The sequence below is a fragment of the Antechinus flavipes genome, chromosome 2 (genome assembly GCF_016432865.1).
Source record: "Antechinus flavipes isolate AdamAnt ecotype Samford, QLD, Australia chromosome 2, AdamAnt_v2, whole genome shotgun sequence".
Taxonomy (NCBI): Eukaryota; Metazoa; Chordata; class Mammalia; order Dasyuromorphia; family Dasyuridae; genus Antechinus; species Antechinus flavipes.
Window position 1 is genome coordinate 643,667,456 of NC_067399.1, and position 16,138 is coordinate 643,683,593.

Here is a 16,138-nt window from a genome sequence, read left to right on the forward strand (position 1 = left end):
CTCTCTAGTAACATTATTAGTTTTTTAGTAACTGAAGTGCTTGATCTCCTTTTAGTAATTTCTCCATTTGTATATTGTTATGCTCACGATATATGTTTTTCTTTTACTTCTGGGTATTTCATACAGCAACAATTTACATATTTATGTGATTTCTTATGTTTCTCTGAATTTCTCATATACACCAGTTTATTCAAATGATCCCTGACTCCGGACACTCATTTTGTTTCTAGTTTTTTGTTCCAACAATAACACTATGGATATTTTAGCATATATTGGACCCTAAATTCTGTCTTTGACAGACCAAGTAGTGAGCTTACTGGATCTGATTATCTGAACAGTTTAGGTACCTTTCTTGTACTCTGCAACCTGATAACTAGAACAGCTGAACCAATTCACATTTCCACCAACAGTATATTAGTATGTTTGTTTTCACACAGCTCAAAACTGATTTTTCCTATTTTTTCCTCTTTGTCAATTTAAGTTGCATTTTTTCATTAGTTATTTGAGAGCACATTTTCATAGATCAATTTACAGTTTGCAATTTTATTTTGAAAATGATTTGTTCATTTTCCAGTTTCTAGCCACTACAAATAGGGCTGCTACAAACATTTTGGCACATACAGGTCCCTTTCCCTTCTTTAGTATTTCTTTGGGATATAAGCCCAATAGAAACACTGCTGGATCAAAGGGTATGCACAATTTGATAACTTTTTTGGGCATAATTCCAGATTGCTCTCCAGAATGGTTGGATTCGTTCACAACTCCACCAACAATGCATTAGTGTCCCAGTTTTCCCGCATCCCCTCCAACATTCATCATTATTTTTTCCTGTCATCTTAGCCAATCTGACAGGTGTGTAGTGGTATCTCAGAGTTGTCTTAATTTGCATTTCTCTGATCAATAATGATTTGGAACACTCTTTCATATGAGTGGTAATAGTTTCAATTTCATCCTCTGAAAATTGTCTGTTCATATCCTTTGACCATTTATCAATTGGAGAATGGCTTGATTTCTTATAGATTTGAGTCAGTTCTCTATATATTTTGGAAATGAGGCCTTTATCAGAACCTTTAACTGTGAAGATGTTTTCCCAGTTTGTTGCTTCCCTTCTAATCTTGTTTGCATTAGTTTTGTTTGTACAAAGGCTTTTTAATTTGAAGTAATCAAAATTTTCTATTTTGTGATCAGTAATGGTCTCTAGTTCATCTTTGGTCACAAATTTCTTTCTCCTCCACAAGTCTGAGAGATAAACTATCCTGTGTTCCTCTAATTTATTTATAATCTCGTTCTTTATGCCTAGGTCATGGACCCATTTTGATCTTATCTTGGTATATGGTGTTAAGTGTGGGTCCATTTGTAGTGGCTAGAAATTGGAAAATGAATGGATGCCCATCAATTGGAGAATGGCTGGGTAAATTGTGGTATATGAATGTTATGGAATATTATTGTTCTGTAAGAAATGACCAGCAGGATGAATACAGAGAGGACTGGCGAGACTTACATGAACTGATGCTAAGTGAAATGAGCAGAACTAGGAGATCATTATACACTTCAACAACAATATTGTATGAGGACATATTTTGATGGAAGTGGATTTCTTTGACAAAGAGACCTGAGTTTCAATTGATAAATGACGGACAGAAGCAGCTACACCCAAAGAAAGAACACTGGGAAATGAATGTGAACTATCTGCATTTTTGTTTTTCTTCCCAGGTTATTTATACCTTCTGAATCCAATTCTCCCTGTGCAACAAGAGAACTGTTCGGTTCTGCAAACATATATTGTATCTAGGATATACTGCAACATATCCAACATATATAGGACTGCTTGCCATCTAGGGGAGGGGGTGGAGGGAGGGAGGGGAAAAATCGGAACAGAAATGAGTGCAAGGGATAATGTTGTAAAAAAAATTACTCTGGCATGGATTCTGTCAATATAAAGTAATTATTAAATAAAAATTAAAAAAAAAGAGAAAAAAAAAGAAAAAGAAAATGATTTGTTCATATATTTTGAATATTTGGGGAATGGCTCTTGTTCTCATAAGCTGTCCAAATTCTTTTTATCATTTGTTTATCAGGGAAGACTTTTTCTTTCTTCATTAACTTTGTTCTTATAAAAGGTTTTAAATTTTATGAAATCAAAATTGTTTTGTATTTTATGATCATTTTTGTTCCTTGTTTTGTTAAGAATTCTTCAAGTAGCACCACTTGGAGAGCACCATTTGGCACTTCTTTCCCAAATTTCTTTAAAATTTGGGATTCTGTTTTGATAAGTTAGGATTCTTGGCACGACAAAAATTGCTGACCCTGTGGTTTTTTTTTCCTATAAGGAATGCAAATACACAAAACCAAAAATGTAGTTCCAGAAATACAAGCTCATTTTTACTGAAGATCCAAATCAAAGCATGATTTTTTACCTAAGTTAAAGCTTGAACTGAATACACAATAATTTCCCTCCTATTCACATTTCAACTCTCTTCTCATTTCCCTTTATATTGTCTCTCTTGGTGATTTCATCAGCTGCCCTGGATTTTGTTATCTCTACAGAGATTATCCTCATATCTGTATAACCAAATCTAATCAATCTCTCTCTCTCTCTCTCTGAGCTTCACTTCTGCACTATCAGCTACTTTCTGAACATCAGAAACTGAAGGTCCCATAGGCACCTTCTATTCGATATGTCCAAGTAGAATTCATTCTCCTGTGCCCCACCTCATACCTTTCTTTCCATTTCCCTTCTACTAAAGGTACCACTATCTTGTTACTCAGGCCCACAATTGCACTATCATCTTCAAGTCATCACTCACACTCAGCCCACTAGATCCAATCAGCTTTGAATCTTAAAATTTCTCCCTTTCCAACATCTCTCCTCTAGATTCCCCTTTTCTGCACTTTTGGCTACCACCCTGGCACTGGCCCTTATCACCTGAAACTCTCTCAACTTCAAGCCCATGCTCTGTCCAATAGGTGTCAGTGATCTTCCTAAAGCACATAGCACATAAAAGTGCCCAATCACTTCCAGGATCAAAAATATAAAATCTTCTGCTTGGCACGTCAAGCCCTTCACAACCAGGTCTCTTAACTGTCTGTTAAGTCTTCTTATACTTTCTTCCCTTCCATGCCCTCTATGATCTGGGTATAACGACCTTCTGGCAGCTGTCAAGGACTAGCTGCCCCTCCTTCCTGGAATGCTTTTCCTTTTCTAACTCCTGATTTCCTTCAAGATTATGTAAAAATTGCACCCTCTGCAGGACTCATTTTCTATCTTTGACCCCAACTCTTGCTATGCCTCCTGCTGAGATTATCTTCCAATTATATTGTTTATATATATTAATGTAAATACGCTTATTTTTATGTTATCTGCTTCACTGGAAGATAATATCCCCAAGGGCAGGAATCATGCATTTTGACTTTCTTTATATCCCCAGATACAAAGTAAATTTTAATAACTGTATATACTGATCATATATATCACTTATTCTGTGAAAATGATGCACACACCCCTGCAAAACGTAAACCCCCTGAAGACAAGAGCTGTAGCTTCAGTATGTAGTATAATGTATATTGAAAAAAGCAAAAAATATTTAATACTGTATTAAAAGAAGGAAGGAGAAAGGTAAATAACAAGGTTGTAAGATATAGTACCACTGGGAAACATGTTGATATGCCCACTTTAGAAATAATTTAAAAATCATATATTACACACTGCTGTCATTTAAGTGCCAAAATACACAGTAGAAAAGCAAATTCAGAGAAGAAATTGATATTGACCAGAAATGGGAGTGAAAGTACTCAGAAAGAGCTGGAAACTGAATTGCAATTTGATAAATGAATTGTCTTCACACAAGTGAGAAGAACATATGAATCAAAAGCTTGATGCTGGGAACCAGACTAATCTGGTTAGAATAGAAGATTCAAGTTGGAGGATAATTAAGTATTATGGCTGGAGAAATAGCTTAGGTCAGATGCAGAAATTTTGGCTTTCTAAGATTTCCAGTTTGGGGAATTTGGATTCTATTTATGTGAAACAGTCTGTCCTTGGGAACATAGCACTTAACTAAGAGAGAGGAAGACCTGGCTTTGAATTCTACTTTGTAGACAAATCTTCTCTCTCTGAGTCTCTATTTCCTCACCTATAAAAGAAAGATTATTTGGCAGCTATTATATAGGGCTGTTGTAAGATGCAAATAAAAACAACAATAATAACAACTACCATTCACATTGCCCCTATCATATGCTAATCACTTTACAAACACTATCTCAATTGGTCTTGAAAACAGTCCCAAGAGTTAAAAACTTATTAGTCCCATTCTACAGCTGAGGAAAGTGAGGCAAACAGGTTAAGTGAATTCCCAGGAATACACAAATACACATCTAGTAAGTGTCAGTTCTTGGGGACCTAAAACAGAAACGGTGCCCAGCTTCCCAAACTCTTGGCAGCAATGAACTGCACATTAAGGTGTTTGGGATTGACCCTTCCTGATCTCAACTGGATTAGCTTAGGATGTGAGTTACTGAATTCAATCCAGCCACTTTTCTTACACAGAAGGAGTCAAATGCTTTTTTTTTTTTTTTTTACCTTAGGAAAACAAATCTATTTTATTATTAAGAATATATATGGGGGCAGCTAGTTGGTGCAGTGATTAGAGCACCAGTCCTGAAATCAGGAGAACCTGAATTCAAAGGTGACCTCAGAATTCAGCTGCTTCTAGAAATTATAAGCTATTATAACTACTGGGCACCTTTGGTAAGCAATGTCCCCTCTGTGATCACTCTTCCTTCATAAAGGCATTAACTTGAGGGCAGTCAATAACATAAATAAAGGGAACAAACTCCTCAAAGAAGATATGGAAAGAAAAGGAGATCTTTTAACAAAAAGTCAACTAAGACACAGCAAGATCAAAAAGCATCTTGTTCTAGGGAGAAAAAAATCTATCTATCTATCTATCTATCTATCTATCTATCTATCTATCTATCTATCTATCTATCTATCTTCTCTCTCTCTTTTTTTTTCCTGAGGCAATTGGGTTTAAGTTACTTGCCCAAGGTCATATATCCAGGAAGTATTAAGTGTCTGAGGTCACCTTTGAACTCAGGTTCTCCTGATTTCAGGATGGTGCTCTAATCACTGCACCAACTAGCTGCCCCCATATATATTCTTAATAATAAAATAGATTTGTTTTCCTAAGGTAAAAAAAAAAAAAAAGCATTTGACTCCTTCTGTGTAAGAAAAGTGGCTGGACTGAATTCAGTAACTCACATCCTAAGCTAATCCAGTTGAGATCAGGAAGGGTCAATCCCAAACACCTTAATGTGCAGTTCATTGCTGCCAAGAGTTTGGGAAGCTGGGCACCGTTTCTGTTTTAGGTCCCCAAGAACTGAGACATCTGTGCCTACCTCAGTAAAAAGGGCCTGGCTAGTCCAAGAGCCTGGATACCTGGGAATGAACATAAACATATCCGCGACACTAAGAAGGAGAGAAAAGAGCACTTTTGCCCCATAGAGTGTATATGAAGAGCCAATGTTTGCACAGTGAAGGGTGGAAAGTATCACAAACAGAAATTCAGTTTCTTACCGATTGATCCCCTCCTTGGTGTAGAACACAGAGTAGGTGAGGTTGTCTCCAGGAGGATCCGAGGCCGGCGTTCGCCAAGTCAGTTTGATGAAGCGAGTAGAAACGAGCGAGGCCACGACGTCCCTCGGGGCTGAAGGTAGCGGTCCCGCTGTGGCTGGTGCTAGATGGTCAGTAGTGGCACTGGTCAGTGAAGTGGGAGGTAATGTTGGGATGGCAACATCTTGTCATGTGCAAACATTGGGGAATATGAAGGGCAAACCACGACGGTTTTTAAAAAGAGAACAGAAAAACAAAAACAAAAAAAGAAATAAACAAAACCACGATGGGAAACAAAATAAAATGAATGAACACAAAAAAGGCCATTAAACTGAAGGCTAACATGCAGGCAAAAAAGGTAACTATCAAAAACTAATGGCAACTATTGGAGACGCCACTGCGGAGCAAGCGGACTCTACCTGGGCTGGGATGGGTGGTAGGAGGGATGGGAAGGGTGACAGCTGGGGACAAGGTACCACCTCACAACAAAGGACACAAGGACGCCTACCACCATTTCGGTCATCTCTGCAAAGACCCATGCAAACTTTTTCAAGCTTTAGAAGTAAAAGCATGCTGTAATTTTCTAAAACCTTCATACCCACATTATATTTTACTCTGAAACTGTAGGATAAGAGAATTAATTTGAGCTAGTCAGTTATAAAAAGCAAAAGTGGATTATATTAATCGAATTAAAGAGCTGCTGTTAGCTTATTTGATTCTAATGTACCAGTATAGCAATAATGATGGCGTTTTAAATTATAGTCTCATCTTATATTTTCCTCTATAAATCAGCATCTGGTTGGTAGTGCTCTCACTCCTTGTGGCAGGCTGCCAATCCCTAACTTGGTTCCATTTTTTCCTGAAGTATCTCTCATCTGCCTGCCTGACTGATGGCATGTGCAGAACTTGTTGAATTATAAATTTCACAAAGATGACACACAAAGAGTTCACTGCCTGGAGTACTACAATGAATGTGGGTATGTAGATGTGTGAAAAGAGTTTGGAAGACTCTATTAAAAGAATATAGGGGTTCCCAAAATCTTTTAGTACAGTTTTAAGCTATGAAAGTTTAATGATTAAGTCTTATGAAATGTGACTTGGTATTCTGACAAAGTATAGCGATAGGCAAGAAAAATTGATGATACATTTAAAAAATTGTTCTTGATGATATTTTGGAGATTTGTGTAAATTTTACTCAAGCTGATATTAATATTATAAGACAAGTTAAAAAATATCGATGCTTTATGCCAGCAAATATATAATAACTCTTGTCACTTAAAACTCAACAATAGATGCAATGCCTCAGCAGGCCTAGGGTTTCTGTTGATGATCTATGGTTCCTATCACTCACTGGTTTTCTAAAAGGAACTTACCTCCAAGACTATTTTATCTAAATCTGTATTGGAAAAGTTTCCACCTGTGCTAACTGTGAGATTCTGTGTGTGTAGGTATAGGTGTGGGAATGTCATTACAGAATCACTGAAATGAGTTGGAAGAGATCTTAGAAATCTTCAAATCCTATCAACTCATTTTATAGATAAGGAAGCTGACTCAGAAAAGCTACCTGGGAAACTGGTGTCAGAGATTATAGCAAAGCTCAGGGATCTGAGTCTCAGGACTCTTGAATCTGACTGTTTTCCATTATATTCTAATTTCTCCTGTAAACTACTGAGTGTACATTCAGAAAGGTATTTTAATTCACATAGACTTTTTACTGTCGTGATAAAATTTCCTTACTGAGAATGAAACTGATGCTTGGTTTGAGTAATTTTGAATGTCATTTGGGCAAATAACAAAAAAAACCCCACAATAACCACCATGCCACTGTAAACATTTTCAGAACAGTTCAAAGGTAGCGGTATTTTATTTTGCATCACAGGTAAGCTGAAAATTAAAAGTGGATTTAATTCACTGCTTCCAGGTCTGATGGTGCTTCCAACTTGACAAACCATTTAATTCCTAGTAAGAACAACTAAGAAACCTGAATATGGACAGGAGGAGGAGGATGAGAGGGAAGGTCTTCACAGAGGGTCACGGCCTGAGGGAAGGGTGATAATACTAAGGAAATAACTTAAAAAGATAGAAATCAGAAAAGGCCAGAGACCAGTGAATTACTCATGTGTTTCTCTTGATGGGAAAATATTTTATATCACTTTTTTCACTGATTCAAAGTATATTCTAATCAATTATGTAAGGAAAAAGACGAATGAATGATTCCAAATAGATTATTAATAAAATAATTTTTATATTTGACTCAGAGATCTTAGAAATTTACTCATATATATCCTCTCAAGTCTACCTCCTGGACAGATTTTTTTTCCCAGTGTGCTCTAAATATTGCTGACCTATATATGTTCCTGCCTAGAGAAGAGAAATAGTATGCCCAGATAATCCTCAAAGTAAAATAAATGATCTCTTCATAGTTTCAAGGTAGCATAAATAGATTTAGGACACACACACACACACACACACACACACACACATACGCACACGCACACACACACACATTATATCCTGATTAAATGCCAGTCATAAAACAGAAATCTAAAAGCAGTCCACAAACTGTCATTAAGAAGTAGTAAGATAAGCACTACTTTCCAGGACACTGGAAGGCCTGAGCTCAAAGGCTGAAAAAATAAAGCTGTCAGTTAAATGAAAAAACAAAAAACAAACCTTCAGAAATCACATACATCTATAACTAAGGGTCATAAAAAGAGGTGGAAAACTGTGCGGACCATAGTTTATGGTACAACAAATTCCTTGGCATATACTAGATTCAGGTTAGGTTAACAGGAAAAATAAAATAGAGTATCATCTATTGCTCCCAAAAATATACAATATATGTTTTATATTCGAAAAAAATTGGCTCTATCAAACCTGTGACCTCATGGGTTTGGGGCTCCCAGTGAAGAATTTTTACCCATACAAAGTATCACTTGCTTTGCAATTTTGTGGTCTTGCAGAGTCTCCAGGAATGCTGAACGTTTAAGTTGCACATCCAAGGCACATAGCTGAAATGTGATCAAAGGCAAGACCTGGATCCAGATTTTCCTTCCTCTAAGGCTAACTCTCTATTCACATTATATCATACTGTTTTCCATGAAATAAGAGATACTGTATACAAATAACCACAATACAAAACCAAGAGTATTTTCATTGCCAAAAAGGGGGTGGAAATAAGGTATCAAGAAAGATTAGAGGAGAAAGAATCATTTCCATCACTGTGAGGATTATGATGGATGGAATGGTATTCTAAAGCTAAACTTTTAAGAAAGAGTAAGGATCCAACATGGGAAGATGAGGGATAAGAAAAGGAAAAATAGGACGATGCAATACAAAAGTGTCAAACTCACCAAGCCATCAAAACTTCTAGGTAGATCCAAACCACATTATAATGTAATTGGGAAAGTTAACAAAATAAGCAAAAAATATAATACAAATAATGTTAATTTGCGCTTTTTAAAGAAGTTTTAAATTTGAATTTGATATCATTGATATAATTGATATAATGAATAGAGGGTAGGACTTGGAGATTTGTGTTTCAATCTGGCTTAAGAAGACATATTAAGGGTTGTTCAAGTCACTTGAGGCCTTACACTGTCACATGTTTTATGTATGAAATGGAGATAGTAATAGAGGCATTTGACAGTCTCTGCTCACAAGGAGCTATCTAAAAGGAAGACAACCTTCAAATAAGCTTTGGCCAGGACAAACTTTCAGAAGATGAAACTCATCATAATTGAAGAAGTCATGAGATTGTATAGAATTACCAATGTGGACAGTTACAACATTATGAATAATGATAGCTGAAGAGGAAAATTGCAAGCCAAGTTCTTCAAGGAAAGTCATGGAGATCTGTAGGTGACTAACAAGGATATGCAATGATTTGAATAATGTTACCCAAAATATGCCCCTCCAGTCTCACTAATTCTACTTCTACCAAATCTCATATCTACTCTCCTCTGCACATACCGGACCACTTTGATAGCCTCTATCTCAAGTGCCTCCTTTCTCCAGGCCATTTTCCATGCAGCTGCCAAAAATTAAAGAAGAAATCTGATTCTATCTCCCCTGCCATAAAGCTCCAGGGTCCCTAGGTCTTTGGGGTGGAATACAAATGTCTCTGCTTGGCATGGTAGGCCGGCTGCATTTTCCTTGGTCCAGCCAAACGGGCCGGCTTCCTATCTCCCCTTGTCTCTGTGCTGCAATGCATGCCCTCCACTTTGTGCACCTCCTAGAATCTCTATTTTCCTTCAAAGCTCAGACCAAGGCCCCTGCCATTATTGCCCCTTGGAATTACTCTGGTATGCTCCAGACTCACATGTGGTCACAAAGAAGGTTGAGACCTTAAAGAAAAGGATGAGGGTGGTTGGTTGTTTTGTGGGGAGAGGAGAAGGTGCATTTTTTGTTTTCATCTTTCTACTCCAGTACCTATTACAGTGACTGGCACATATAAAGTACCTAATAAATATTTGCAAAAGTGAATGACTTTTGACTAGCTGTTCCTCCAGGACATAAAAATCAACACTTTCAAAGGCTTGTTAGCTCCCATTCCTGGCCCCCACTGACCCCCTCCCAATCTGCTCCTCCCCATTTCAGAGTCCAGTTTCTTACATTTGACAGCTCCAGAATACAGTTTTCATTGAATTGCTATGAGACTTCAATGAGATAGAGTATATGCAGAGCTATTATTATCTGACTCATCCACCCTTCACATTTTGTGTGCAATCCAGGGTCTTTTCATGCTCTTGGAAACAACTCTAGGATTCCTCCTCACTGTGGCTGGGGCTGCCCATTACCTACCATCTCATTCTTGGGCCACAGGCTGGAACACAGTCACCCCCTGCTGAGGGGCTTTCCTCCTGACCATTTTTCAAATCACTGTTAGAGTAATCTCCCATACGGATCTGTCATGCTCAAGGGCTGTCTACTACTACTCAGAGCTCTTCAGCTTGAGGTCCCTCACACTGCTGCTATGCATTCATCTATGGTGCATTCTGCTCACTATCTCTCAATCCTGCCCTGGGTTCTCTTACTTTGCTATCTAGGCAAAATCTTAAACCTCCCTGGGCCTGTTTCCTTATCTATAAAATCAGGAGCTTGAATTAGATGGCTTCTAAAGTCCTTCTAAGTACCATGACCTTCTTCTTGGGCCCTCCTAAGGCACTTCTTTAATGTACTTGGGTTTCAACAATAAATAGTAGCTCAAAAGTAGTAGCTGAAAGCTACTACTTGTGTGTAAGGTTTTAAGCTGAGTTCTGGTAATTCAAAGAGAATAAAACCCATCTCTGGGGTTTATATTCTACATGGAAGAGATAAGGGGGAAGCCTTTACTCAAGTGTATAGCTATGGAGGCTTTTCCTTCTCAGTGATCCTATTCTTGTTCTGGCTCCCAGAAACCTAGAGGTCTCACAGCTTCAAGAACCTAGAAAGTGAAGATGAATGATGCCATAATTTTGTCCCTTGGGATGCGTGTCTGCTTCTGATCTCCCTACTAGAAAGAGATGTCACAAATTTCCAATAAGAGTACCAAAAATCTCTTTAACTATCTGTGGGCAGCTAAATAGTTCAGTGAATAGAGCAACAGATTAGTAAGGAAGTTCTGAGTTCAAATCCAACCCCAAACACTTGTTAGTTATGTGACCCCCGGGGAAAATCATTTAATCCTATTTGCCTCACTACCGTCATCTGTAAAATGGGAACACACTGGAGGAAAAAATGGCAAACCACTCTTGTCTGCCCCAAGAAAACTCCCATGGACAAGTTCATGAGATCATACAGAGTCCGAAAAACAATAGTACAAATGTTATTTAAATGAGAAGACCCTTAACACTGGAAATATACTTTATAAAGAAATCACCCAGAACTCTCAAATGCTCCCAGAGCCAGATCTTGGCTAAAATGCAGATGTATTTTCATGTAAAACTGTAGCCTGAAAATTCTTTTCACTTGAAGATCACTTGAACACAACTAAAAGGATGTGAGGGATTAAAGATGACCCAAAGGAAAACTTAATGGATTTGTATGATTGCCAAGAAATACAAAGAAAGACTAGAGAAATACATTAATCCACATAAAAAAGAACTAAATAGTATCCTTTTAACAAGTAGTATTTTCTAACTATATGGATATGTATACATACATTGCAATAAACATATACTTTAACATATTTAACATGTATTAGTCAACCTGCCATCTGGGAGAGGGGGTGAGAGGAAGAAGAGGAAAAGTTGGAACAGAAGGTTTTGCAAGGGTCATTGTTGAAAAATTACCCATGCATATATCTTGTAAATAAAAAGCTATTTAAAAAAAAACCAAGTGGTATTTTTTTTGTAACAATCTTTCCTTGAAACATCATGAGTGTTATTATGAATTAACTGATACAGCAATGTGTGAACAGAATGTTCAACAACCTAGTGTGTTACTCTTGTTTTAATACCAATAAGAAAATAGCTTTATTACTATAAAACCTATAGAGCAGTTTAATAAAGAATTCTTCAAGATCTTCAAATTTTCTATTTTGTGGTTTTCATCCTAACGTTTTATTACATTTCAGACTGTGTTAATCTCTTTACAATAAATATCACTATAATAAAAGTTTATCATGATGGAAATCTTTCTAAGCCTTGGCCAACAATCCATAGCAAGCTGTGTTGGTCTAATGAAATCCACTACTAAAAAGAAGTAAGTACACCTCAGATTTCTATTTTCAGAACCTACCCACCTGTGAGTGCAAGCAGCATTGTAGTGAGGTAGCAACGGGATAGCACAAAAGGAAAATCGAAATCAGGTCTGGAGTCTTAGCTAAAGTTTTAGGTGAAAAACACACTGGCTTCAGTGTGTTAAGTCTCACTTCCACATGTGATGGGACAAGTGGGTACAGACTCTAGGTCATGCATGGGTCTCATGGAGAATACAAAGTTATTATTCAAATAATAATACTACAAGTGGTAATGTGACAGTGAAGAAAGCTCTGGAATCAGAATCCAGCAGCCCTAAATTAAAATCCTAATCCCTAAATACTTTTCTGAGGCACAACCTACTTTATAGATAAAATGGAGATGGTAATAGCACTACTTCCAAGAAAAGTTATTCATATGATCATTTTATTTTTATTTTTTATATTTATATTTTATTATTTACATATATAAATATATATGTCATATATATTTATATATATATAAATATAAATAAAATATATTTATATTACATTTTCATCTTGTTTGATGACATGCAGATAGAAATGTTCTGGGACCAGGTTGTTAATCTACTACTTCTTTATAAACTATTGTGCAAGTCATAACAGTTGCAATTTTCCTAACAATAAAAATACAGGGCTAATAATTCATCTTGTGGAAACAATTCCAATAGAAGAAAATGATAAATACACTTCAGTTTCTTATTCCCAAGTGGCTTTGATTTCTCCCCTTAGGTATTATATTCATTTCAATAGTTTAGAGGTTATAAGCCTTGAGTATGGTAACATCAATGGAAAATGATGTTCTTAAACTTTTGTCACACCAATGGAAAACATTGTTACTAAACTTTTGATAGTCACTGTCACGTCCAGAAATTGGAAGCTACATTGTGATGATGTTCTAGTTTTAATACAGTTTATGTGCTGAATTGTCCAGGCAACTGAGAGTGGGGGTCTGAACTTATATGGGGATTTTTCATTCATTTCTTTATAAAGGCTAATGGATGGGGCCCCCAATCAGACTTTTCTACGGAAACCTCTATGACACAAAGTTTTTTTTTTAAACCACTTTCTTAACCATACTAATTAACAAATAAGACCTCTAAAAGAATAACCTTTCTATAACTTCAGATTGAAATGACACAGTTTTGCATAATGTCATCCGTTTTGGCAAATGAATCCATATGATGCAGCCATTTGAGATATCAACTAGAACATGAAAAGAAAGAAAAGTGGAGAGAAGTGAAAGAAGAAAAATGGAATACGACAGAAAAAGTAGGGTGGTGCCTGATTAAAAGTCAAGCTACTTTTATTATTCCATAACCACTCAATCAATAAACATTCATTAAGTGTCGTCTAGCTTCCAGACTCTATGCTAAGAGCAGAGGATACAAAAAAGAACAATAGAACTCCATAATCATCTACATCAACTTGTTTGAGCATTCCCCATTTGATGAATATCCTCTCAAATTCTGATTCTTTGCCACCAAAAAACAAAAACCAAAAACCCTGCTATAACTATTTGTACCTATGGGTCCTTTTTCTTTTTTCTTTCATCTCCTTAAGGTGCAGATCCAGTTAGGGTATTAACTGCATCAAAGGACAATCAAACCTTTTAGACAGTTTCAAATTGTTCTCTAGAATGGTTGGACCAGTTCACTACTCTACCAACAGTTTACTAGTGTCCTTATTTTCTCTAATGTCCTCCAACATTTTTCATTTATGATAGATATGAGGTAGTACCCAGAGTTGTTCTAATTTTCATTACTCTGATCAATAAGGATTTAGAACATTTTTTCATGACTATAGGTAATTTGATTTTTTTCTTCTGAAAATTGCCTATTCATATCCTTTGACTATTTATCAGAAATAACGAGGTTGTGATTTCAGAAAAAAAACATGGCAAGATCTATATGAACTACACAAATTGAAGTGAGAAGAACAAGGAGATAATTATGCACAATAACAGCTATGTTGTAATGATGATCAACTATGAAACCCTTGGCTATTCTGAACAATACAATAACCCAAGACAATTTAAAGGACCGATGACGAAAAATGCTGTCTTCTACCAGAGAAAAAAACTGATGGACTTTGAATGCAATGGAATTATAATTTTCTTAGAAATTTTTATATAATTTCCCATTTGACATTTTGCTTGCCTTCTAAATGGATGAGAGAGAAGTAAAAGTAAAGAATCTAAAATTCAAAATTTAAAAAGAATGTGAAGAATAATAAATTTTGAAAATAAAAATTACAATAAACATATATTTCTTTCTTCTCAGTAGAGAAGTGAAAGAGTGTAGATACAAAGTGTGATAAACTCTCACTTGGGATTACTGTTTTGTGATTTTTGTTTTGATTAACTCAATTTATCTGCTTTCCAATTTGTTAATTATCTTAGTTATCAGGATTTCTACTTTGGCATTTAAAGTTTTTAAGTTGCTGGCTTCTAAGACTTTTTTTAGTTGTATGTAATGTCCAAACTAGCTCTGTTGGGGACCAAAATGTAATGTTAGAACTAGCTCTCTGGAGGACTTCAGGATCAGTCCAAATTCTTGGTCTTAGTGGAAGAGTGAAGGAGGCAGAATAGCCACTATGAGGCTGGTCAAAGATGGAGTCTGGAGTCTGAAGTCTGTGGCTGAGAGTCTTCTGTGTCTGAGACCCCCTTAAATACCGCAGTACAATTACATCACTATATTACCATTATTTCACACTGAGTAGGTGCTCAACCACAAGCACCATGCTGTCAAGTATACCTCTTCAGAGTTCCGGCCCTCTACAGTTGTATGCCCATTTCTTTGATCTGTTAGTTTTTTACTTTTCTTGAAATAAGTGTTTATAAAGACATGAATATTCCTATAAGGACCCACATAGCTTCATTCCCAAAATTTTGTTATGTTGACTCACTGCTGTCGTTATATTTGATGAAATTAGTTATTATTTTTGTTTGTTTTATTTGCTTATTAGTCTTCAATTAATTTTAATACTTTCTTTAATAAGGCTTTATTGAATATAATTTTTATTCCACTGTAGTCAATAAAAGGATGTGTTTATTATTTCTGCTTTTCTACATCTTTTGGGATGATTTTATATAGGCAACTTTTGTAAAAAGGTTAGGTAGTGCTGAGAAATATGTATGGTCTTTTTTATTTCTAATCAATAATCTACAGATCTATCATATCTACCTTTTCTTTATTTCTACAAAAATCCTTAACTTTTTTGTTTTTTACTTATTATTTTTGTCGTAAGAAAAGCTACTTGGGGGCAGCTAATTGGCTCAGTGAATAGAGCCCCAGCCTGGAGTCAGGAGGGTCTGAGTTCAAAACTGAACTCAGACACTTAGCACTTATTAGTTGTGTGAGCCTGGGCAAGTCACTTAACTCCAGTTGCCTCTCCAAAAAAAAAAAAAAAAAAAGCAAAGCTACTCTGGTGAGTAGAGAGTTATTGTGAAGAAATTATAGTTGTAAAAAACAAAATATGCAAAGCATCTTTTAAAAGAAAGAAAATACTGAAATTAAAGATGTAAATTCTGGGATAGTGTCTACTGTTGGAATCTTTACAAACTGTTAAGTCATTAGAGTTGATAGAGACAATAAATATCTAATTTAGCATGGTTCAGTATCCTTGATCTAATCTTTCAAGGAGATGTTTTGGGCCAGAACCTGAACCAAGGTACTAAGTAGAACTAATTGATACAATGCGTGTGTTCACACCTTTACTCATTGGAGTTTACACGTTTGAGAGATTTCAGGGTTTGGTATGAGATATCCAAATTCACACCTCCCTTGAAGCTCTTAGGGCCAGAGAGCACTATGGGAGAAAACCCA

The 16,138-nt window shown here is 36.2% G+C and overlaps 1 protein-coding gene across 4 annotated transcripts in view; it reads right to left on the reverse strand.

The window, feature by feature from the left end:
- NEO1 (neogenin 1) overlaps window positions 1–16,138 on the reverse strand; it is a 239,557-nt gene that overhangs the window by 84,155 nt on the left and 139,264 nt on the right. For 2 of the 4 annotated variants that reach the window (XM_051982336.1, XM_051982334.1), the window contains exon 8: window positions 5,576–5,795. In XM_051982336.1, coding sequence (XP_051838296.1) covers window positions 5,576–5,795 — 220 coding nt within the window. The remainder of the gene's footprint in view (window positions 1–5,575; window positions 5,796–16,138) is intronic. The other 2 variants (XM_051982335.1, XM_051982333.1) reach the window with 1 other exon arrangement.